We start from the raw sequence: 25211 nt of genomic DNA on the forward strand, positions 1-25211 counted from the left end.
CACCCCAACCCTGAAGACCTCAAATGGCTCTGTATCCTTGTCTGGGGACCCTTTTTTGAGAGCTGGTAAATAAACAAACTTGGGCTGCATGCTCAATCCAGGGGATCTGTGTATGATACTACAAGGATACCCAATAGTGCGCTGTTCACTTATGGTAATGCACAGAGACGTCCATAGTAGACTCTGCCCCTTGCTTCTACAGGGGTCGTGGCTTTTGCTCCTTGTGTTCTGGGTTGTAATTGCTGTCATTGTAATTGCTGCAGTGTGGCTTTACAAAGAGGAGAGTCTTGCAACACACTAGGAATAATGACAGACTTTGGCTTGGTCTTCCTCTGTGTGCTTATTCTGCACTTGAACATCTCAGTGGAGAAAGCCTCACCAAGGACTCGACATTGGGCACTATCAACTGCATTGTTCCAAGGGAGGACAGCTATCTCAGTTAGACCAGGATGGAGAGGAGGTGTCTGATGCAGCTATTCCCTGGCCTTTCAGGTCCACGGCCTTGAATTGGCACTGGAAGCAGATGTTGATCCATTGGAGAGCAAGGAACCCTGGTGTGAAGAGTCCGGTGCTTTCCTTCCTTAGCTAAGGAGATGGGCTCTGCCTTCTGCACAAACTGGAGATTCAGCGTGGCTTCCATATGTAGGCCCACATACAGCACAATGAGTTATCACAGTCCAGCCTGGAGAAGACCGAGGCACAGTCCCCATGGCAGGATCCTCATTGAAGAGCAAGGGGCATCACTTCCTGCCAAGCGGAAGCAGCTACCATGATGGACAGGATTAGTGATGATGGGCCCAAGACCCACACTTAGGGTAGGAGGGTGAAGCAGTTTGATGGCAAGAGAGGTCAACATTTTGGCAGCTCTTTGGAGCATTTCCTCATTCCCCCTGCACCACTCTAACCTTCCCTGCAGTCCATTTGAGCTAGTTCTCCCTGTGCAGTTGCTAATCTCTTATAGACAATTTGCACACCTCACACAGAATCATAGAATCATAGAATCACAGGGTTGGAAGGGACCTCAGGAGGTCATCTAGTCCAATCCCCAGCTCAAAGCAGGACCAATCCCCAACTAAATCATCCCAGCCGGGCTTTGTCAAGCCTGACCTTAAAAACCTCTAAGGAAGGAGATTCCACCACCTCCCTGGGTAACCCATTCCAGTGCACAGGTGACATATCTGTTAATCTTTCATATACCATGGTGATGAGGGCCACACAACCCCATGGAGGTGCCAAGAAGGAGCTATAGAACTGTGTGTCACCATGATATTGCTCGTAGCAAAGCCCACGGGAACTCACCTCCTCTCCAAGAGGCCTCAGAAAGGAAGGGAAGAGAGACTAGACAACACTGAATGGAAACTATTGCATGGGCTGGTTACTGAATGCGACTGCAGCACACCCCCTTGGACTCCTCCAGCAGGTCAGTGCCTTGCCGAACATTTCCTACAGATGCCCCAGGCCATCCACCCAAAACTGCATAGACGACAGGACAAGCTGGGTCTGCAGCAGCACTGGCACAGCTGTGTGAGGGAATCACAGACATTTAGGCTAACCTCCTATTAAGATGCAGGATTTATTGTGTCTGAACCATCCAAGACAGATGGCTATCCAGTTTCCTTTTGAAAACTTCCAGCGAAGGAGCTTCCATGACCTCCTTAGGCAGTCTGTTACATTGTCCTACTGTGCTTACAGCTAGGAAGTTTTTCCTCAGATTTAATCTATATTTGCTAGGCTGTAGTTTGAACCCATTGTCCCTAGTCCTGCCCTTTGTGGTAAAAGAGAACAACTTTTCTCCACCTTTTTATGGCACCCTTTCAAGTATTTGAAGACTGCTATCATATCCCCCCCTTAATCTCCTCTTTTCCAAACTGAACATACCCCGTTCCTTCAGGGCCGGCTCTAGGTTTTTTGTTGCCCCAAGCAAAAAAAATTTTGGCTGCCCCCCCCCGCCAGCCCTGGGCTCTCTCTCTCCCCCCACCCCCAACTGCACCCTCCTGCTGCCCCAGCCCTGGGTCACTGGTAACTCGCTCCCAGGGCGGGTCATTCAGCAGGAATTTTGGATGTGCACAGAACACAGACAGGATTGGTTCCCATATGGTTACAGAACTGCAGTAAAGTGGAACAATTTTCAGCTTGTGTGATTGAAGGATATCTGGATGCATATTATAAGACTATCCTACATAAATGAGGAAAAGTTGAGGTGCCTTTATTATTCTTTTTGTTTCTATGGGGAATTTGCCAATGCAATATCACTGTCTTCCTTTTAAACAAATAAAACCAAAACTAAAAAAAAAAAAAAAAAAAAAAAAAAAAAGCAATGGCTGTTGAAAATAGCAATTCCAGTCCTAATAACCACTGGGAAGCATTTCTTGCTCAATTTATTCTACTTTTTCTACAGCAAGTTACAGTGGATCAGTATATTTGATTTGGGGGAAATGAAGTAACAGCTGCCCAAATTGAGCTTGAGCACTCCTGAATTTTGAGGTGTTCATATCTGGAAGGCAGGTGCTAGATTCCCTTTCTGAATATTAGCTAAATCTGGAAAGGAAAAGTCAATTTCTGCTTCCATGGCTCAGAAGTGTAAATCCTCCTACGTGCCTGGTACTGTATCTAAAGCTGCCCAGGTCCAGAGCCTCCCCTCCCTTACTTTTCATTTTAAATTCTAGTGGGATCCAAGTACCTCCCTTGCTAGGCTTCAGATAGAGAGGTGCACTGTCCATTTAGTCCACCCAATTCTTTCTTTGGGGGAGAGCCCAGGGCTGGGGTGGCAGGAGGTGCGGGGAGGGGGGGAGCCCAGGGCTGGGGCAGCAGGAGGTGCAGGTGGGGGCCAGAGCTGGGGCGGCAGGAGGTGCAGGTGGGGGCCAGAGCTGGGGCGGCAGGGGGTGCAGGTGTGTGGGAGGGAGAAGAGCCCAGTGCTGGGGCGGCAGGAGGTGCAGGTGGGGGCCAGAGCTGGGGTGGCAGGGGGTGCAGGTGTGTGTGGGGGAGAAGAGCCCAGGGCTGGGGTGGCAGGAGATGCGGGTGGGGGGAGAGCCCAGGGCTGGGGCGGCAGGAGGTGCGGGTGTGTGTGGGGGGAGAAGAGCCCAGGGCTGGGGTGGCAGGAGATGCGGGTGGGGGGAGAGCCCAGGGCTGGGGCAGCAGGGGGGTGCAGGTGGGGGCCAGAGCTGGGGCAGCAGGGGGTGTGGGCGGGGGAGAGTCCAGGGCTGGGGCAACACGGGAGTGCGGGGGGATCCAGGGCTGGGGTGGGGGGCAGCAGAAAAGCTAGAGCTGGCTCGGTCCCTACCATTCACAGCAAGCTGCAGCATGAGGTTTCAGTTCCACACTCCTTCCCCCTCCCTTTCCTGTTAATTGCGGCCAAGGGAATTCTGGGAAATGTAGTTCTTTCCCTGCTCCAGGGCTGGCTCTATAGGCAGGGAGCTAACCAAGGAACTACAGCTCCCAGGGCCTCCTGTTGGTTCTCAGCTCCCATGCTGGATTCTTGCGCCCCTGCAAATTTGCCGCCCCCAAGCAACTGCTTGTTTTGCTGGTGCCTAGAGCCGGCCCTGCGTTCCTTTAGCCTTTGCTCATATGGCTTGTGTTCCATCCCTCTGATCAGGGCCGGCTCTAACTTTTTTGCCGCCCCAGGCAAAAAAGAAGAGCGCCGCCCCGCCGTAACACCCCCTCCCAGTGCCGCGCTGGGCCGCCCAAACCCCCGCCCACCCCCCAGCGCCGTGCCGCGCCAGGCCACCCAAACCCCCGCCCCGAGCGTTGCACCGGGCCGGACCGCCCAAACCCCTCGAGCGCCCCCCGCCACCCCAACATTGGCCGCCCCTTCTGAGGTGCCGCCCCAAGCACGTGCTTGGTCGGCTGGTGTCTAGAGCCGGCCCTGCCTCTGATCATCTTTGTCACTCCCTTTGGATCCTTTCCAGTTTCTCTACATCCTGTCTATACATTGGTGACCAAAGTTGGACACAGTACTCCAGCTGAGGCCTAACGAGCACTGAGGAGAGTAGTACTATCACTTCCCATCACTTGCATGCTATGCCTCTGTTAATACAACGGAAAATTGCATTTGCTGTTTTTGCAACTGCATCACAACTCCCAGATCCTTCTCAGCAGTGCTGCTGCCAAGCCAGTTTCCCTCCATTCTGTATTTGTGCATTTGGTTTTTCTTCCCTAAATGTAGCACCTTACATGTGTCTTTGCTGAATTTCATTTTGTTGTCTATAGTCCAGTTCTCCAATTTATCAAGATTTGCTGAATTTTAGCCCTATCCTCCAAAGTATTAGCAAGTATTGGTATCCTCCAGCTTTGTGTCATGTGCAAATTTGATCAGTATGCACTCTATACCGACATCCAGGTAATTAATAAAGATGTTGAAGAACTCCGGACCCAGAACAGACCCCCTTGGAACCCCACTTGGGACCCCCCTCCAATCTGACATAATTCAATTAATAGTTACTCTTTGTTTGCCTTGTTTAACCAACTATGTATCCACTTAACAGGGCTGCCACATCAGGCCCTGCAGCAGCATTGGCGAAGCTGTGGGGCATATTTAAGGCTTTGATTCCCAAGGCAGAGGCAGCACGGACACAGCTGTGTGCACTCTTCCTAGATCAGGGGTTCTCACAACAATTTTTTTGGTGGCCTCAGAGTGCAGCCATCAACTCTTGCTGGTGGCCGCACTGACACTTTTTCCTAAAATACTTAACTTTAGGAAAAACAAAAAAATATGCATGTATATACATCCAAATCATTGTAATTTATTTATGTAGGGGTTTTTTCTGTACTCAGTAATAAAAATAATACTGTGAAAAATGATATTTGTATGTTTGTTAATATCACTTTTCACAGCAAGACCTGGCAAGTTAAGACCTGGATGGAGGAGTGGGGGGTGAGGCAGCAGTGGTCAAGGAAGATGGATGCGAGGGCCCCTCCATCGCGTGGTTGGGTGTGTGGGTCGGTGCCTGGGGCTGGAGGTCAGCACCTTGGGCCAGCACCCACTGGAACCCAGTGTTGATGCCCGCAGCTGTGTGGACAGGGCTGGGGATTGGCGCCCAGGGCTGGGAATCAGCACCTGCTGCTGTGCAGCCGGGGATCAGCACTTGGAGCCAGCACGCACCGCTGTGCGACCGGGGCTGTAGGTTGGCACCCAGGGTTGGCTCTTCGGGTCCATGCACGATGCTGCACAGCCAGGACTAGGAGTGTCCTGGGCCAGCACCCGCCTGCTGCTGTGCAACCGGGACTGGAGGTTGGCATCCAGGGCCAGCACCTGCCGGAGCCTTGGGTTGACACCTGCTGCCACATGACTGGGGCTGGGGATCTGCACCCGGGGCTGGGGATCAGCGCCCATGGCCAGCACCTGGTAGAACCCAGGGTCGACATCCAGGAGCAGTGCCCGGGGGCAGTGGCCAGGGCTGGGGGTTAACGTGTGCAGCCAGGGGTCGGCCGCCGCCAGCGTTGGGGGCTGGCATTTGGGGTCTGCATCCAGAGCCAGCACCCGCCGGAGCCCAAGGCCAGCGCCAGGGATCTTCACCCAGGGCCAGCAGCTGCAGCTGGGGATCTTCACCCAGGGCTAGCAGCCACTGGAGCGCAGACAGGGGTCAGTGCTCGGGGCCAGCAGCCGCCGCTAGGATTAGGGGTCAGCACCACACAGCAAGAGCCAGGGATCAGAGCCCACCGCCATGTGGACAGGGGTTGGAGTCTGAAGCCCCATGGCTGAAGGCCAGGATTGCATGGCCAGACCTGGGGGTCAGCACCTGAAACCCCATAGCCAGAGCTGGGTGTTGAGGCCTGAAGCCCCATGGCTGGAGCCCTGGTCTGCAACCAGGTTCCCTAATTCCCCACCACCCAAGGACCCCAGGGCTGAAGTCCACAAAGCCCCCTATCCCTCCCCAGTTAGAAAACTCATCTTGCTCCTTCAGCGTTGTGCCCACCTGCCCCCGGAGACGTGCAGAGCAGTGCATCCAGGAGCAACAGGGAGGGAGGGGAAGGGGCATTCCCTCCCCCACGTCACCGCTCAGGAAGTTGTCGTGGCTTCAGGGAAACTGCCTGGTGGCTGCATGCGGCCACGATGGCCGCATTTGAGAAATGCTGTCCTAGATGCATCCAGGACTAAAACCCTTCACTTTTCTGGTCCCAGTGCTCACAAAATATCAGTCTCCCCATAGTGAGCAGAGGGGCCCAGCCCCATGATTCTCCCAGTTTCTGAATCTGAGCAGCCTTGGGAGTTTAGGGGCTTGAGGACAGGGCCGGCTCCAGGCACCAGCCGAGCAAGCTGGTGCTTGGGGCGGCAGCTTGTAGGAGGCGGCATTCCGCCCAATCCTAGGGCGGCACGGCCGCTTTTTTTTTGTGTTCCACTCCGGCCGCCCTGTAGGGGGTGGCGGCGCAGAGGAAGGGAGCGCCCTGCAGCAAGCCCGGCAGGGCAGCCCAGGTCCTTCCCTCCCCACCGACCGGAGCGGCGCGGAGCCCTCCCGGCAGGCGGCGCGGCGGGAGGGGCCGCGTGGCAGCGCCCTGCTGAAGCCCTGACCGCCCCCCTTCTCTCTCTCTCCCGCCCGCTCCCTCCCCCCACTAGCCGGGGCACATCTGCAGTGCAGGGAGTCTCCCTGCACCCGTGCTCCAGCCGCGCCGCAGGGTTTTTGTTTTTGTTTTTTTTGCTTTGCCGTTCTGGCCGCCCCGTTGTTTTTTTTTTTGCTTGGGGCGGCCAAAAAACCAGAGCCGGCCCTGCCTGAGGATAATCCCGTTGGTCCCTTGTGAGTCTCCCAACCCTCCCTACTTTCACGCAAGCCACTGCCTGTTTCTCTCAGAGCATCACCTGTGAGATGGTGCAGACGGGTGCCCGAATAATCAACTCCATCTGCTCCCTGCCTGGGCGGCCACTGGGAACCCCATTGTGATTGCTTTGAGCTCTACGTCAAGGACATAAAGGTTGCGGGCAAAAGGCAGTGTGGTTACATGCACAGCCCAGCTCACCTGGCTGGGGATTGAAACTCAGTTCAGATGGAGAATCCCTGCACTGACATCCCCCCGCCTGGACTCTTCTCCCAACAAACTCCAAACTCCTTGATCTTTCTTCCCTTGGCCCCCAAGCAGATTCTCCTGCAGGCCCTTACCCCAGAGAGAAGCACAGCACACTGCTAGGTAAACAGGTGCAACCTCACTCACATTAATGGTGTTATGTCTGCTAATGCCAGCAGTGAATTTAGTTCAGATTCTCTACCGATTCCTGCTCCCCCCACACCCTTTCTCTGATCCCTCCAGAACTTCTCTCTCACCCTCTGATTTCTGCTCCCCCTAAGCCCCTTTCTGATTTCTGTTCTTCCCAGATACCTCCCCTCTCTGTTCTCTGCTCTCCCGACCCCTCTTTCTTCTCTGCTTCCCTCAGATCTCCTCTCTAATCTCTGCTCCCCCAGACCCCATTGTGACACTGTACCCCACATTCTTCAGAGTGATATTATTATGATATGATTATGACATAATTATGATGCAGTTTGTACAAGATAAGTCATGTGAGATGTCATTGGAAAAGTTATGATTTGCTGAATATGATTATCCTATTTGTATGCATGTATCATTTTTGTATCTAAAGTTATGAATATTGACTATGTATCTGTATTTCAAATGTAGTTACACCTGGATAACGCCCACTAGACAAGATGCTTTCAGTCTAGATAGCTGGTTGGGAAGGGACCATTCAGGGCAATGAGCCATTAGGGAGAAGCTTATCTCCCACCTGGTGAGCCTTCCTGAGAACTCCACAGACAGCCTGAGAGTGATGGCTGCTATGACTCTACAAGGACATGTGACCAGGCCACATGATGCTGGACTTCATTTTGGGATGTCAGTATTTTTCCACAGATTGGTCTGGGATCCAAGCTTATATGCAAAAGTTATATAAGGCAGGGGAGTGACATCATCAGGGTTTTTCACTCCCCACACAAGAAGACTCCTGGGAAATATCTGAGGAACAAAGACTGAACTGGGGGAAGTGCTGGACCCAGGCTAAAGGGATTTCTAGCTTGTGCATGAAGACCTGAGAAACCCAAGTTGTAAAGCTAACGCAGCTTGTGCCTTAAGACTCTGTAGCCTGCCTGTACTATCAATTAGGGTGAGAATCTGTTATTCATATCCAATCTATTTAGTATATTAAGCTTAGTTTGCATTTTTTGTTTATTTGCTAGGTAATCTGCTTTGACCTGTTTGCTATCCCTTATAATCACTTAAAATCTATCTTTTTGTAGTTAATAATCTTGTTTTATGTTTTAATCCAAAGCAGTGAGCTTTGACTGGAGTGCTCGGGGAAAATCTTTGCTTGGTTACCACAAATGTGGATTGTTCTCTTCACATTGAGGAAGAGGCGTACCGGGTATTAAACCCATATACTGGACAGATTTGACCAGGGCAGGACTGCTCTGGGGTCCCAGGCTGGGAAGCTGGTGGTTAGAGAGCCTGTGGCTGGGTGTGTCCCTGGATATGAATGCTGGTGAAAGTGCAGGCTGGGGGGCTTTGCAGCTTGTCACAGCAGTACAGTGTGAGAGGGAGCCCAGGCTGGTGGGTTAGGGGGCTCAGTGGTACCCCAATTCCAGGTGGCACCCCGGGGGGAACCTGTCACACCCATTTCTTCTCTGCTTCCCCCAGATTCCTCTCTATGATCTTTGCTCCCCATCCCTTCTCTCTGTGATCTCTGCTCGCCCATCCCCGCTCTCTCTGTTTTCAGCTCCCCCAGTTCCCTGTCTCTGATCTTTGCTCCCCCAATCCCCTCTCTCTTATCTCTGCTCCCCTCACATCCTATGATCTCTGCTCCCCCCAGTCCCCACCTCTCACTGATCTCTGCTTCCCCTGACTCCCCCTGCCCCCTTTTCCCCCTTGCACTTTCCCATACTCCCCAGGTGGCTAATATTTGCTGGTTTCATTCTTTGTCTCTGGGCCTGACATTAGCTTTCTTTGCACTTATCTCTAGCTCCCAGGAGCTGAGACCTAGCCAGGCAATTTGGTGGAGATTATTATGGACTCGGAGAGGAAAGTTATCGCTCCTTTCACACTTGTGGAATCTCATTTCCATACATTGGATCTCAGAGACTGAGTGCCAGCACCTATCACTCTGCAGCTTTCTTCCCTGCAATGCACACATCTTATCCATTTAAGTTCTAAAGACTCTCAGCATCTCAGATCCCATCTCTGAGAGAGTCTCTGCTGTGACATTCCCTAGGTGAAACTGAGGCTTCAGCTCTGTTCTGCCTTGCCCCAAACTTGAGCACATCTCAACACAGCTAAAGCAAAGGGATTTTAGGCTAGACACCTCCTCATTCTCATTTCATAGAAGGGGAAACTGAGGCAAGACTGAGCGCCTGTTTGTAACCGGAGTGAGTCCCCACCTGCTAACAGCCCCTTTGAGTAGTGGGGTAATCTGCAGCCCTCATTCCCTTTATATGCTAGGCAGTGGAGAGACAGTGGAAGATAAAAACAACAAGGAGTCTGGTGGCACCTTAAAGACTAACAGATTTATTTGGGCATAAGCTTTCGTGGGTAAAAACCTCACTTCTTCGGATGCATGAGTGGAAGATAAGAAACCTCTGTCCGAGTGAGGCCAAATTGGTCACAGAGGGGTGCTCCAATAATGCCTCAATGATACAGGCTGCATAGCCTGTGTGTTTGTGTGTGGTACCCTACATTGGACACATTAGTGGGGCCTGATGTACTGAGTGGGGAGTTGAATACATTGAGTTCTTAGCACTCCAGCTCCAGACCCAGAGTGGACCAGGATATACTGTAAGAGGAATTTAATTAAGTGAAGGACTTTGAGGCAGCTCATTCCCCAGCTCTCTACTCAAGCACACGGAGCCTGGTGTTTCTCTGCTCATGCTGCAGCCTCTTAGTACACAGATCCCATTGATTTCAGCTGGAGCTGGGAGTGCTGTGTAATTTTGACTCAGAGAGCATGCCATGGAATGGCTCCATTATGATATTTGCTAGCAAAATCCTTGCAGTGCAACCAAAGGGCTTTGCCAGCCCCCTCCTCATCTAGCCAGAATGCTGTCAGCCTCGCATTACTCTCTGTTCTTGTGACCCCAGGAAATGAGAAAGATTTCAGGTTTGCCTTATATTTTCTTTTCGGGGGTAACCATCTGGGCAAAATAATCCTGCATGGGGCAAACTGGTGACATAGCACCTGAGGCCTGCTAAGATGTCAGGAATACTCAGTCTGTTGCTTCTGAGCATCCATCGAATCACATAGGACAAGGGGAATTCTCTCTTCCTCCCAAGGATGATTTGTCCAGTTCATTACTCGTTCTCTGTCATGTGCTTGTTTGCACTTCACTTCCTGTTCTACAGATCTAGGGCTCCTGCTGTCCATCGTGGTGGCCCCTGGTCCCTCCTGGCAGTTGGGGAAGAGCCCAGTATTTCAGAGCCACAGGAGATTTGAGATTTACGGATACATCCCGATGCAGGATGTCACTGGAGATTTAGGTAATCAACCAGCCCTTCCCACCCCCCGGCTGCCTAACTGATTTGCAGCTGTTAGGGCACACAACTATACCTGTTCCCACCTTGCCAGCCAGCCAGCACCTTGTCTGTTGCCCTGCCAGCCAGTGTCCTGCCTGCCGCCCTGCCAGCCAGCCAGTGCCTCGCCTGCTGCCCTGCCAGCCAGTGCCTCGCCTGCCATCCTGCCAGCCAGCCAGTGCCTCGCCTGCTGCCCTGACAGCCAGTGCCTCGCCTGCCATCCTGCCAGCCAGCCAGCCAGCACCTCACCTGCTGCCCTGCCAGCCAGTGTCCTGCCTGCTGCCCTGCCAGCCAGCCAGTGCTCGCCTGCTGCCCTGCCAGCCAGTGTCCTGCCTGCTGCCCTGCCAGCCAGCCAGTGCTCGCCTGCTGCCCTGCCAGCCAGTATGCTGCCTGCCGCCCTGCCAGCCAGCCAGTGACTCGCCTGCTGCCCTGCCAGCCAGTGTCCTGCCTGCCGCCCTGCCAGCCAGCCAATGCTTCGCCTGCCATCCTGCCAGCCAGCCAGTGCCTCGCCTGCTGCCCTGCCAGCCAGTGCCTCGCCTGCCATCCTGCCAGCCAGCCAGTGCCTCGCCTGCTGCCCTGACAGCCAGTGCCTCGCCTGCCATCCTGCCAGCCAGCCAGCCAGCACCTCACCTGCTGCCCTGCCAGCCAGTGTCCTGCCTGCTGCCCTGCCAGCCAGCCAGTGCTCGCCTGCTGCCCTGCCAGCCAGTGTCCTGCCTGCTGCCCTGCCAGCCAGCCAGTGCTCGCCTGCTGCCCTGCCAGCCAGTATGCTGCCTGCCGCCCTGCCAGCCAGCCAGTGACTCGCCTGCTGCCCTGCCAGCCAGTGTCCTGCCTGCCGCCCTGCCAGCCAGCCAATGCTTCGCCTGCCATCCTGCCAGCCAGCCAGCGCCTCGCCTGCTGCCCTGCCAGCCAGTGACCTGCCTGCCGCCCTGCCAGCCAGCCAGCGCCTTGCCTGCTGCCCTGCCAGCCAGTGTGCTGCCTGCCGCCCTGCCAGCCAGCGCCTCGCCTGCTGCCCTGCCAGCCAGCCAGCGTCTCGGCTGCTGCCCTGCCAGCCAGTGCCTCGCCTGCTGCTTACCAGCCAGCCAGTGCCTCGCCTGTTGCCCTGCCAGCCAGCCCTGTGCCTGCTGCCCTTCCAGCCAGCCAGTGTCCTGCCTGCCAGCCAGCCAGCACCCTGCCACCACCCAGCCAGCCAGTGCCTCACCTGCCACCCTGCCAGCCATTCAGCACCCTGCCACCCCTGCCAGCCAGTGCCCTGCCTGCCACCAAGCCAATCCCTCACCTGCTGCCCTGCCAGCCAGCCAGTGCCCTGCCAATGCCCAGCCACCCAGCGCCTCGCCTGATGCCCAGCCAGCCAGCGAGTGTCCTGCCTGCCATCCTGCCAGCGACCCAGCACCCTGCCAATGCCCTGCCAGCCAGACAGCACCCTGCCACCTCCCATCCAGCAGTGCCCTGCCACCGCCCTGCCACCGCCCTCGCCTGCTGCCCTGACAGCCAGTGTCCTGCTTACTACCCTGCCAGCCATCCAGCACCCTGCTATGACCCTGCCAGCCAGCCAGCGCCATGCCATCACACTGCCAGCCAGCATCCTGCCTCTGCCCTGCCAGCCAGCCAGCGCCCTGCCAGCCAGCCAGCCAGTGAGTTGCCTGCCACCCTACCAGTTAGTGGTACCCTTAAGGTGAGGTATGTCCCCCTCTTCTCTGGAAGGCATCGCAGCGTTGCCCCAGCCAGGAGGAGCCAGGAGCTGTAATGTGGCCTCAGTCTTGGAGAGGCCCCAGGGGTTCTGTTCCCTCTCTCACCCACTGCGGCATCCCAGACTTGGGTCTCCTTCAGCATTTGTTAAGAAACAAGCGGAGCCAGAGCCAGTTGATCTCTCCTTAATACTGCAGCCCGTGCCATGAATTTTTAATCAAGGGCTCTGTGTGCTTTAGGAAGCATGCAATTAACTGCCCCATCAATAATGCACCAGGCTGCAACTTTCTCTCCAAGATCCAGGGCCAGACTGGGGGAGAAGCCAGGTTGTTATTTACACTGGATCTGACCTCTCTTTAGTCTTCATGAAAGGTGCTGGACTGACAGCCCTGGACAATGACAGCCTCACTGCCTCCGCAGAGCAGGGACCGCGAAGGCAGAGGCAGAACCAACTTTGCCCACACCCCCACCATGACAATGTACCTCAGTCCTGACTTTGAGGGACCACCTCTGGAGGGGTGGGGGATGGAACTGAGCCTATATTCTCAGTCAAGTCTGGATGAAGTTGTAGGCACTACAGGCCCGTGCCTTGGTCCCCAGCTCCAGGAGTCAGATGATTATATTGTACTCTCAGATTTCAATTGAAAATAAAGGATCTTTCTACCCCTCATGGTAGGTAAGAAAAGGTTGAAAACGTGATCCTGAGTGTGGTTGGAACAGTAACTTCTGCCTGAGTCTGCAGACAGCCTGAAACAATAGCTCTGAGAGGGGTGAATTGCCCCATGCATCTCAGTGTGGTGTTATCTCCAATACTCACCCCACAGGGCTCTGAGTGTGACAGCAGGCCCACCCCCCTTACCCAAGCAGATAATCCCCACCTGTCAGGGAAAGCTTTGCTGCTCCTAAGAGAATGGGGGACATGGCTGCTGCTCCTGGGGGGATAAGGTGGCCCCTTGCCATTGCACCTGCCTTTCTGGGAGGGGGTCCCTGCCACTCCAGAGTGAGGCTGCCAGGGCCCTGTTTCATGGTTTACCTAAGGCCCTGATTTACCTTAATCTGGGCATGTTACCAGTCAGTTCTTAGCCTCTGTGCCAAGACTGCTAACAAGGGGGTCATTAGATCTGGTGGAGCATTTTGCAATATGGCAGGAGGTGGGAATCATAGAATATCAGGGTTGGAAGGGACCTCAGGAGGTCATCTAGTCTAACCCCCTGCTCAAAGCAGGACCAATCCCCAGACAGATTTTTACCCCAGTTCCCTAAATGGCCCCCTCAAGGATTGAACTCACAATCCTGGGTTTAGCAGGCCAATGCTCAAACCACTGAGCTATCCCTCAAGGATGGCTGGCCTAGTGGGCAGAGTGGTAATGGCAGAAGGCAGGACACTGAATTAGACAGCCCAATGAGTGATTCAGTAAAGCTGACAGTGCCACAGTGGGCTTGGTAGAGCCGTGATCTAAACTGCCCTCGCAGGAAGTGAGATACAAGCCTCGATGGCAAGTTTCCCATACAGCAAGACGCAGGCTGTGGCTGGAAAATGGTCTGATCCAGTATGGCAGTGCTTACATTGCTGTCACTTGGGTGTCCTCATAAATGTCCATTGTAAATGCCTACCAGATTCTTCACCTTTGCCCGTTGCCCCAGGGAAAGATCTGTTCTGACTCCCAATCCCAACCACCAGTCTAATGGTTGATGGAAAGCATCCCTGTGGATAGTTACTCACCAACAACAGATTGACATGGGACTTCTTGTGTTTGAGCTCAATGGGGGCCATCTGGAAAAAGAAATAAAAGCCAAGGTTATTGCCTTCCATGGGCTTGCCCTGTTCTGACCTTTGACCCTGACACTGTGAGTTCTGTAGAGACATCTGCATGCTCCGATGAGAACTTGCTCCAGAGGTGGATGCTGTGCATAAAGGACAATGGAGTGGAGACTGGAGGCCCTGGACAACCAGCAGTGTCCATAAAATGAATCTTCCCCAGATCCTCCCAGCTAACAGAGAGATGTCTAGTTTGGCTCAGCCATCACATTCACTATGGCCCAAGCCAGGACTTTCCCATCCATACTCCACATGGGTTCTTGTTCCTCACATGGCTGCTAGAACTTCCCACTCATTCACCACCAGCATGGGGTGCTAAGGAAGAAGGGAGGAAATCATTGTATGATGTAACTTTCTTCACACCAGTCATGATTTTATAAGCCCTCTATCATATCCCCCCTTAGTCATTTCTTTTTTAAACTGACCAGTCCCAGTCTTTTTAATCTCTCCTCTTACTGGAGCTGTTCCATACCCTTAGTCATTTTTGTTGCCCTTCTCTGTACCTTTTCCAATATATATATCTTTTTTGAGATGGGGTGACCACATCTGCACATAGTACACAAGGTGTGAGCATACCATGTATTTATTTTGTGGCATTATAATATTTTCTGTCTCATTATCTATCCCTTTCCTAATGGTTCCTAACATTCTGTTAGCTGTTTTGACTGCCGCTGCACATCGAGTGGATGCTTTCAGAGAACTATCCACAATGACTCCAAGATCTTTTTCTTGAGTGGCAACAACTAATTTAGACCCCACCATTTTCTTTGTATAGTATGGATTATGTTTTCCAATGTGCATTACTTTGCATTTATCAGCATTGAATTTCATCTGCCATTTTGTCTCCCAGGCACCCAGTTTAGGGAGATCCCTTTGTAACTCTTCACAGTCAGCTTTGGATTTAACTATCTAAACTCTCTCCACTGCAGTGAGAGCAGCAGTCCTGTAAGTACAAGAGGAAGCAATCAGTGGGGCAAAAGGGCTGGGTCCCCAGCTTCTCTGGAGATGCTTGATGAGGATTGCAGGAGTTGGAGTGCTAAGGGCACCAGAGAAGGGCACAAAGCTGACAGCTCCCTTTTCAGACCTGAGACACATCCTGGGAGAGGCTGCCCTTTCCCACATGGAAATCAGAGCTCTTCACAGCTGCTGAGATAAGCTCATAACAAGCCCTCACATGGTACTGATAAGAGACAGGGCTTGGACTGCCACCCTCTGGATGCTGCTCTGGGTCTGTGCTTCTCAAGGAGTCGTTCTCAAGGCAGAGAGGCTGTCTCCCCAGAAGTCACAGATGAACAGAGACGAGGATGATGACCTTTCCTCCTCCATGCCAGAAATCCTTGCTGACTGGCACTGAGGGCACTCATGAGATCTTTACACATGCAGAGACCAGAAGACTTGGCTCTGGTGTTTATCCATCATACTCAGTGTTGTGTTAGGCCATGGCATCATATGCAAGGATGCAATGCTGGCAGGACAGCAGGGCTTGGGAGGAGGGCTGTGTCCACAGAGGTCCTCACAACTCCAAGTTGGCAACTCAGGAAGTTGGAGCATGGAGTGGGGGCAGGCAGGGAAGCAAAGAGGGGAGCTCAGAAAGGAAATGGTAGGGAGTTTGGGGGAGCAGTCAGAGACGGAATCCCTGGGGGGGATTTGGAAGAGTCGGGTAAACAAGGGGTAGGTGGAATCCCTGCAGGAATCAGAGGGAATTCAAGTTAGGGCGGGGGGCAATGAACCCCTCAGCAGGAGGATTTGGGGAAGCAGGTGGAAGCTAGGACTCCTCAGTGGAATAGAAGAGCCGCCACCTGCGGTCTGGAGGAGACACAGAGACTGTGTGACTCTGCCCTGCCCTGAAGTACATAGGCGCTTGTCGCTGCATCCCCAGCCATGCGTGTAATTTCACAAGGGCAGGGGGAGAGCTCCTGGGATACTCTGCCATGGGTCTGCACAACCTGGCAATGAAAATATTGCAAGGGGGGCAATGTCAGAAGGGGGGTTGTAGTTCAACAAGTGTCATGCTGCCCTAGGGCACCTGCCCTCTGGCTTCTAGTGAGCAGCAGAGTGGGAGCTGACTCCAAACAGAGCCATTTGTTACCCACCAGAGTCGACAAGAGCCTTCCCACCAGCTTTAAAGGGAGCTGAAGGAGGGTCTGAGCTACCTAATGGGTCTGAGCTGCCATGTTCCAATCTGAACTCCGGGCCAAACTTCCCAGAGCTCGAGGGGGTTTGAGACAGTGCTCCGGATTGGGGCCCACTCCATTTTCATGGTGCTTCACCAGTCCTGGAGCCCACATAGACCAGCTGGCCCATTGAATATCACAGGGTACATCTGCACTGGAGCTGGAAGAGAGCCTCCTGGCTGAGGGAGACAGACTCACACTAGCTCTAGCATGCTAAGAATAGCACTGTGGATGGTGGGCTAGCTGCCCAAGGCCAAGCCTGCCATGGGGCCAAGCTCTGGTGGCTAGCCTAAGCCACAAGGGCCACCCTGCTATTTTTAACATGCTAGCTCAAGTCTGTCTACCCAGAAAAGTCTCATCCATACTGGAGCTACAGTCTATGAGCAGAGGAGAACTACTGAGGCAGAACAGAAGCACCCAGCCGTGTAAATCTCACAACAGCAGCATGTCCACTGTTAATCAAGTAACCCATAGCAGCATCTCTTCTTCAGTGTGCCACAGACAGTTCAAAGCTCAAATTGACCTGATCAGCCACTCATGTCTTCCCAGAAACCAAACCAACCAGTAATGTCATGGTCATCTTCAAACTCGAAGGATAAACAACAACCTGGGCTGAGCGGTACGCTTCCAAATGCAGGGCAGCCATACCCACAGCGCGCCTGTGGGGATGACTTTTCCTTCCTACCAGGCAGATGTGAGCAGCACAGCCAAGCAACAACCTGGAGAATTCATCTTTACAGTCCCTGGGTTATTTGATCATTATTACTATTGTTACCTATCAGTATGACAACAGCACATCCAAACCCAACCGAGGTCAGGGCCCCATTGTGCAAAGAGCTGGACAGACACAGAGCAGGCAGTCCCTGCCTTGAAGGGCTTCCAGTCTAGAGATGAGAGCATTATTATCCCCATTCTACAGATGATGAACTGAGGCACATGGCCAAGGTCCCACAGGGAATCTGTGGCAGAGCAGGCATTTTGCCCAAATCTCTAGCAACCCTGTCCCATGCCTTGATCACAGAACCATCCTTCCTCTCTCCAGGAGAAGATCAATGTTAATTTTACCAAATCAAAGCTACAACATACTCAACTACTACCTCAAATAATCATATGTAGATTAACACGTGGCTACATGAATGTCCCTGTGGTCAGCGCTCAGGATGGGGTGGGGTGACTGTGTCTATTAGGTGTCTTTGTCTGTTTCTGTCCTCCACCTCAGACACATCTGACAGATTCATATGTCTGAATTAGTCTACAATGCGATTAGCCCCACTCCTAACTCAGCTTGGGCTCTAGTGGCTGTTCCAGAACCTCAGTGTAACCTCATTACCGAGCCCATGAACACTGCCTGCTGTCAGAGCCTGGAAGGGACTGCACCGCCATCAGCAAATTTAGTTTCTTTCTTATAAAGCAAAAGAAAGATCACACCCTTGGTGGATGGGGGCCAGATGGAGCGTGCACTATGGGCTGGCCCCATGCTGCACAGAGACCTTTTTGCATAGGACGGGTTTGCCCAGATGGGGCCATCTACTGGGAATGACATATGAATCCCCCACGTGATACTGCTGGAGACATGAGGAAGCAGAGGAGCGAGAATGAGCCTGTCAAAGGGATGTGTGTGTGTGTGATCACTGGCAATCCCAACTCCCTTTTGGGGGCTGAGTGTGCCCCCAACTTCCCTGCCCCACAATGTACCCAACACCACTGGTTACGTATCTAAAGTGCCATGCGGGGATTTTGCCTTGGAACTCCAGTTAATTAATATCAAAGGGAGCTGTGCGGCGCTGCAGTGATTCAGGGGTTGCACTACACTGTTAGAAGAGAGGGCATGTGGTCATTGAAGATGTGCCCTGCAGTGAGGAGGCTGTCTGAAGAATTTTGATGGAAAATGGCAGGGCTAAGAGGACAGAGCCAGGGCCGGCTCCAGGCACCAGGCAACCAAGCACATGCTTGGGGCGGCACCTGGTAAGGGGCGGCGGGGGGGGGGGGGGCGCGGCGCTGCATTCCGCGGGGGGGGGGGACGCGGCGCTCGGCGGGGGGGAGCGGGCTCCGGCGGTGCGGCGCGGCGCTCGGCGGGGGGGGCGGCGCGCGGCGCGGCGCTGGGGGGGAGGTTTTCCGGCAGCGCTCGGCGGGGGGGCGGCGCAGGGCTCGGCGCTGGGGGGGGGGGTGTTCCGGCGGCGCTTGGCGGGGGGGCGGCGCAGGGCGCAGCGCTCGGGGGGGGGGGGTCTGTTTTGGCGGCGCCCGGCAGGGGGGGCGGGCTCCGGCGGCGCGGCGCTCGGCGGGGGGGCGGCGCGGGGCGCGGTGCTCGGGGGGGGGGGGGAGGTGGCGCGGCGCTCGGCGGGGGGCGGGCTCGGGGGCAGCGCTTTTTTTTGCTGCTTGGGGCAGCAAAGAAGTTAGAGCCGGCCCTGGACAGAGCTACGTTTGTCTTTCCTCTGTGTGCTTATGCCTACTTGCTTTACACAGCACAGTCGAGATGAAAGGCAACAAATCCACATCTGTCATTCTTACACCTTTGAATTTCCTGGCAGTCAGATGTTTGCTAATTTCTTTTTAAATGTACAATCCTCAGAAGCTCTCCCTCCTTTTCAGCAATTACACATGTGGATTTATAGTCTTTCAACCACTTGAAAAAGATTTTTTTCCTCTGTATTTGCTTAGGCTTATTTATTTATTTATTTTACAGATTGCTGGGTGACACTTTGGTGCATCCGATTAGTTTCAAATGATGGAATCTATTCATCTTTGGGCGTGTGAAGAAACAGGGCAGCGGAAAAAACACCGCAGGAGGCCCTGCCGGGTTTATCACCTCCACAGGAGGCCATGGGGAGTTTATAGGCACCGGCATGCCCACATCAGGCCTAGCAGGCATTACATTTTCTGTAGGCTGCGCCTGTGGATGCCTGCATCAGACCTCAGGTAGATTGAAATGCCCACAATGGGCAGCCTGGCAACTAAAACATCCCTCCCTCTTCTTCTAGTCAGAGCCTTCCATGCACCTGGAGCACCCTCCCCTGGGGCCAATCCAGAGCCTCTCTTGGGGGCTGATCCAAACCCCACTCGAATCAATGGGAGTCTTTTCACTGCTTTCAGGAGGCCCGTGCCCCAAAGCTCACTCTGTCTAATCCGTGCCATGATCACAAAGTGCTATTGGAGGCCAAGTTCCTCAAAGATATAGGAGTTAGGAGCTTAAATACCTATGAAGATCTGCACCTGAGTGCCCAGTCCTTTCCTCCATGCAGCATATGAACTCCAGCCATCACCGAGATGAAAATTTCCACCATCTGAGTGAAATTCACCACTCTGCAGAAGGCTGATGCAAATCCTACCCCCACCTAAATCCCATGTAGGATCCCTTTGGAGACTGAAATGGTATACTGGCCTCAGCCTGGCCCGCTGAACAGGGGTGCGTCAGTCATTGTAAAACCTGAATGAGACTCCAGATTATAATGCTCACAAGACCACCCAAAGTTCTCCGAATCTCTCCCAAACTGGAGGAGATAACTTAAAAATGACCCACCCAACCTTTCCAAGCAGAAGCAAAGACAACAGTCCTCACTGAATATAATGCAATGCATGAAATGGGGGAGATCTGGTGCTATATCCCTTTGGAAATATGGCATTGGAAAACTGAAATTGGTTCCAAAGCTCCTTCTCCAGTACCACCTTTGGTATTGGTGCACACTGTGTTGGCACCAGTACAGTCTTCAGATGCCATTCAGTCTTGGGCTCTACATCTATGTCAAGCTCTCCTACTGCATGAATGACTTGTGTGATTGTCACCAAATGTTCCTATAAAATACCTGGCCAGGAGAATGACACAGGTGAGAAATTTCAGGTGGGTTGGTTCACAATTGACCAATGGAAATAAAGTTTCAGTCATCTTTCTTCAGCAGGCTGACTGAACCCTTACTGTGCTCAGAAAGTCCATAACTAAAGGGCATCCTGGTTACCTGAGACACAAGAGGCAGGAATTAGGAGAGACTGGAAAGCACATCTACTTGGCCAGGAGCTCCGATCAAGAGAGAAAGGTGCTTTACTGTCCAGCTCTTGCTAGGAGAGCCCACGATCACACTGAGTCTGAAAGTGGGGAGAGAGTGATGGAAGCCAAGTGAGATGAGACGGAGAGAGAAAGACTGGTGGAGCAGACCTGACAGCCTTCTGATAGCATAGACAGAGCTATTAATGGAAAGGGAGAGCAGCACTGAGAGCAGCACTGGGGAGTGGCTGAGAATCAATGCTGTACATGAGCTCCAACAAGAGTGTCACCGAAATATTGGGTCCACCTAGCTGAGAGCCAATAACAGCCAGACAGGGATAAGGAAGAGTTGCTTTATTCTGCAGAAGAAAGGAGAGCCTTGCACCTTGGTACAAAGACTCTGTCTTACACACATTTTACAGATCCTTTATACACATTCAGACAAAGGTCCTTGCAGTGTTAACACTTGATTGGTGGTTGTCAGACCCGTGCTTTTGCTATCTGGTTAGTGAAAACCGGCTTGGGACCAGCTCCAACTACCTTAAGGCCTTGAAGGGAAAACAGTTGAAAAGTTCAGGCTACTGTGTCCTTAAGGTGTCTGCTTCCCCCTAATGGCCGCTGGCTGACATAAAGGCTTCTCTGTTAAGGGGGGTCACTAGTAACTTTCACAAGAGGGACAAAGATAAGCGGCTCCTGCTCCCTGTTAAAGCTGCTGGGGCAGGCATGTGAGTACGGCCTCGTGGGGAGAAGTTCCGGACTGCCTCTCTAGATCTGGTGCAGGAGAGGTAGAGATGTGTGGCGGGTACAAGCACCTGCAGCCTTCCATCTGGACACTCTGCCAGGAAAGGACTGAAAGGGAACATGAGTTAACATCTCTCCTCTAAAGGACAACATCCCCTGGGAGGAGGAGAGCAACTGCTGCATTTCAAAACTAGCGAAGGGTGTTGGAGCCCTGACCCTAATGGCCTCTCAACATTGGCATCAGCAAGAACCAGAGCCAGATCCAATGCATCCAGAGGGCTGGCCAGTGCTTCAGGCCCTAGCCAGAGACCCTGCTCTGCCACAGCCTTCCTGTGTGACTGGGGGCACATCCCTTAGCCTCTCTGCTTCAGCCCCCATCACCCTTCTCTCCTCCCAGGGCTCGGTAAGCATAAATACATTAAAGGCTGGGAGGTACTCAGATACTGTGATGATGGGGGCCAGATAAGCACCTTAGACAAATTTTGCAAAGGGCCCTTGTCTTTATAATGGGCTGAACCAAAAGTCTGGGTGTAACATCCAGCTCCAAATCCTGTGGCTTGAGCCCATCTCAAGGTAGCCCAGGGCTCTCTCAGCCCTTCCCCTTGTTTCACCAGCTCTTCCTTCTCAGTGCAGAAATACCAGCACACACATCATGGCTGTGGGCCCCATTTATAGAGGGATCCAGCTTATGCCCCAGCCTCCAGGCCTAGTCACTCACTCTCATCCTGATCTCTGTGGGCATTTAAGGGGCTGGTGGCCGGACACATTATGATCATTAGTGTTTGGGGGCTTTCTTGGGCACTGGCAGCTTGACAAGCACAGTGTGTTATTTCTTTGCACGTGCCGAGGGTGGAAGAAGGGAGCTGTCAAACTATATATACAATCAATGTGCATGCATTATAGGTAATGGTCTAGCCCGGGCATGCCTTGGTGTAACGATCGCCCTTAGAGGCATTTATTGATAGCACAATATCTATAAATCTTATGATCACATATTCATGGCCTTTAATTATGTACACTCATTACCTCTCCCACCCACCTCTGGAAGAATCCAACTGCAATCATTTGGGCAGGATGAATCAGTCAATAAGGCTGACACGCCCACCCTCCACCCTCCTCAGCACCCCCTGTCTGTAATGTCACGGGAGAGAGATTTCTAACCCTGGAGCTATATAACTTATGCTGGTTACCTGGCAGGCTTGCACTGCGCTACAGCCAACACTGGGATCTGCCGGCCATCCTGAGCATAGACTGGCATAGCCCCTGCCAACCACAGGACCTGATTTTCAGAGCAGCAAAGCACTCACAGCTCCACTGACATCAATGGGAGCGGCAGGCAATCAGCACCTCTGAAAATCAGGCCCCTCAGCTTTTAATTTGCTGGCTGCGGAGCAACGTTCTTGTGGTGATTGGCAGGGGTTTCAGGGATCCTCCTGAGTCTTTTATTACCACCTGGCTAGATCTCTCGGGCTCACTGCACCTGCTGATCGGGGCATGTGCAGGAGCCTGGCTTCGCTGGACCTTAGGAGCATGATGGTGCAGGTGGAAATGGCAGCGCCTTTCCAGTTGTTAACTGCCCTCTGCCAGTTGGAGAGGGAGTGGTCGGCTGGATCCCCGAGAATGGCTGGTTATCCTCATGCATTAGAAATCATTTGCTCCGCTAATTAAAAAAGTGTCTTCTGTTTGCCCTGGGAAATGACCAAGGCTGAGCTTTCAGCCATTTGTGTGAGCAAGCAGCTATGGGAAAAATCCCACCCCAGCTCCTGCAGCTGCAGGGGTGCCAGGGGGACTGGCGTGAAAAGGGCAGGGCTTGAGGAGATGGCACAACTGGGCAGTGAAGCAGGATGCAGTTAGGAGCAGGGCATGGGGAAGGGCAGGGTCAGGGCAGGGTCAGTGCTGTGTGGAGTCTCCTGCCTTCTTCCCTCAGTGGGCTGTGCCAGGGGTGCAGATGGTTGCTACAGCCAGTAGACTGAAGGGACCTCCATGAGACTCAGCCCAATGCTGAGGGCACCCAATTGGGCCCCGGGCATGGATTGGTAGCCTGGGAGTCCATCCTCTGCCCTATCATCTGTCTAGAACATACATAACATAAGAACATAAGAATGGCCATACTGGGTCAGACCAAAGGTCCATCTAGCCCAGTATACTGTCTTCCGACAGTGGCCAATGCCAGGTGCCCCAGAGAGAATGAACAGAACAGGTAATCATCAAGTGATCTATCCCCTGTCGCCCATTCCCAGCTTCTGGCAAACAGAGGCTGGGGACACCATCCCTGCCCATCCTGGCTAATAGCCATTGATGGACCTATCCTCCATGAATTTATCTAGTTCTTTTTTGAACCCTGCTACAGTCTTGGCCTTCACAACATCCTCTGGCAAAGAGTTCCACAGGTTGACTGTGTGTTGTCCTTTTGTTTGTTTTAAACCTGCTGCCTATTAATTTCATTTGGTTACCCCTAGTTCTTGTGTTATGAGAAGGAGTAAATAACACTTCCTTATTTACTTTCTCCACCCCCGTCATGATTTTATAGACCTCTATTATATCCCCCCTTGGTCATCTCTTTTCCAAGCTGAAAAGTCCCAATCTTATTAATCTCTCGTCATATGGAAGACGTTCCATACTCCTAATAATTTTTGTTGCCCTTTTCTGAACCTTTTGCAATTCCAATACATGTTTTTTGAGATGGGGTGACCACATCTGCACACAGTATTCAAGATGGATACTATATAGATTAATATAGAGGCAATATGATATTTTCTGTCTTATTATCTATACCTTTCTTAATGATTCCCAACATTCTGTTAGCTTTTTTGGCTGCTGCAGCACATTGAGTGGATGTTTTCAGAGAACTATCCACAATAACTCCAAGATCTCTTTCTTGAGTGGTAACAGCTATTTTAGACCCGATCATTTTATATGTATAGTTGGGATTATGTTTTCCAATGTGCATTACTTTGCATTTATCAACATTAAATTTCATCTGCCATTTTGTTGCCCAATCGCCCAGTTTTGAGAGATCCTTTTGTAGCTCTTCGCAGTCTGCCTGGGTCTTAACTATCTTGAGTAGTTTTGTATCATCTACAAATTTTGTCACCGCTGTTTACCCCTTTTTCCAGATCATTTAAGAATATGTTGAATAGGACTTGTCCCAGAACAGACCCCTGGGGGACACCACTATTTACCTCTCTCCATTCTGAAAACTGACCATTTATACCTACCCTTTGTTTACTATCTTTGTTTACTATCTTCAGCTACCGATCCATGAGAGAACCTTCCCTCTTATCCCATGGCAGCTTACTTTGCTTAAGAGCCTTTGGTGAGGGAGCTTGTCAAAAGCTTTCTGAAAATCTAAGTACACTATATCCACTGGATCCCCTTGGTCCACATGCTTGTTGACGCCCTCAAAGAATTCTAGTAGATTGGTGAGGCATGATTTCCCATTACTAAAACCATGTTGACTCTTCCTCAACAAATTATGTTCATTTATATGTCTGGCAATATTGTTCTTTATTATAGTTTCAACCAGTTTGCCTGGTACTGAAGTCAGGCTTACCGGCCTGTAATTGCCGGGATCACCTCTGGAGCCCTTTTTAAAAATTGGTGTCACATTAGCTATCCTCCTGTCATCTGGTACAGAAGCTGATTTAAATGATGGGTTACAGACTACAATTGGTAGTTCTGCAATTTCACATTTGAGTTCCTTCAGAACTCTTGGGTGAATACCATCTGGTCCTGGTGACTTATTACTGTTTAGTTTATCAATTTGTTCCAAAACCTCCTCTAATGACACCTCAATCTGGGACAGTTCCTCAGATTTGTCACCTAAAAAGACTGGCTCAGGTTTGGGAATCTCCCTCACATCCTCAGCCATGGAGACTGATTCAAAGAATTCATTTAGTTTCTCCGCAATGCCCTTATTGTCCTTGAGTGCTCCTTTAGCATTTTGATCGTCCAGTGGCCCCAATGGCTGCTTAGCAGGCTTCCTGCTTCTGATGTACTTAAAACATTTTTGCTATTACTTTTTGAATCTTTGGCTAGCTGTTCTTCAAATTCTTTTTTGACCTTCCTAATTATATTTTTGCACTTCACTTGCCAGACTTTATGCTCCTTTCTATTTTCCTCACTAGGATTTAACTTTCACTTTTTAATCCTTTAAAATCCGTCCAGCACCTGGCCTGGCTGCCCCAGATGGGAGTAGGTATCCTAAGTGCATATATTGGTATACCCTCCCCTTTGAGATGTATGGGCAATGCCCATCGGTATCAGGGGTAGATCTTGAGGGTACAGCCTGACCTCTAGGTCCCAGCCCTTTTGTCATGTTGGGGGGAACAGCACCTTGT

General features: G+C 52.2%; 1 protein-coding gene across 1 annotated transcript in view; it reads right to left on the minus strand.

Annotated features, from left to right (window-relative positions):
• Positions 1–25211, minus strand: part of CCDC33 (coiled-coil domain containing 33) — a 226758-nt gene that overhangs the window by 34760 nt on the left and 166787 nt on the right. Inside the window, exon 11 of the mRNA XM_065412566.1 lies at positions 13885–13935. Within this exon, the coding sequence (XP_065268638.1) occupies positions 13885–13935 (51 nt within the window). The remainder of the gene's footprint in view (positions 1–13884; positions 13936–25211) is intronic.

The sequence above is a fragment of the Emys orbicularis genome, chromosome 10, assembly GCF_028017835.1.
Source record: "Emys orbicularis isolate rEmyOrb1 chromosome 10, rEmyOrb1.hap1, whole genome shotgun sequence".
NCBI classification, from domain to species: domain Eukaryota; kingdom Metazoa; phylum Chordata; order Testudines; family Emydidae; genus Emys; species Emys orbicularis.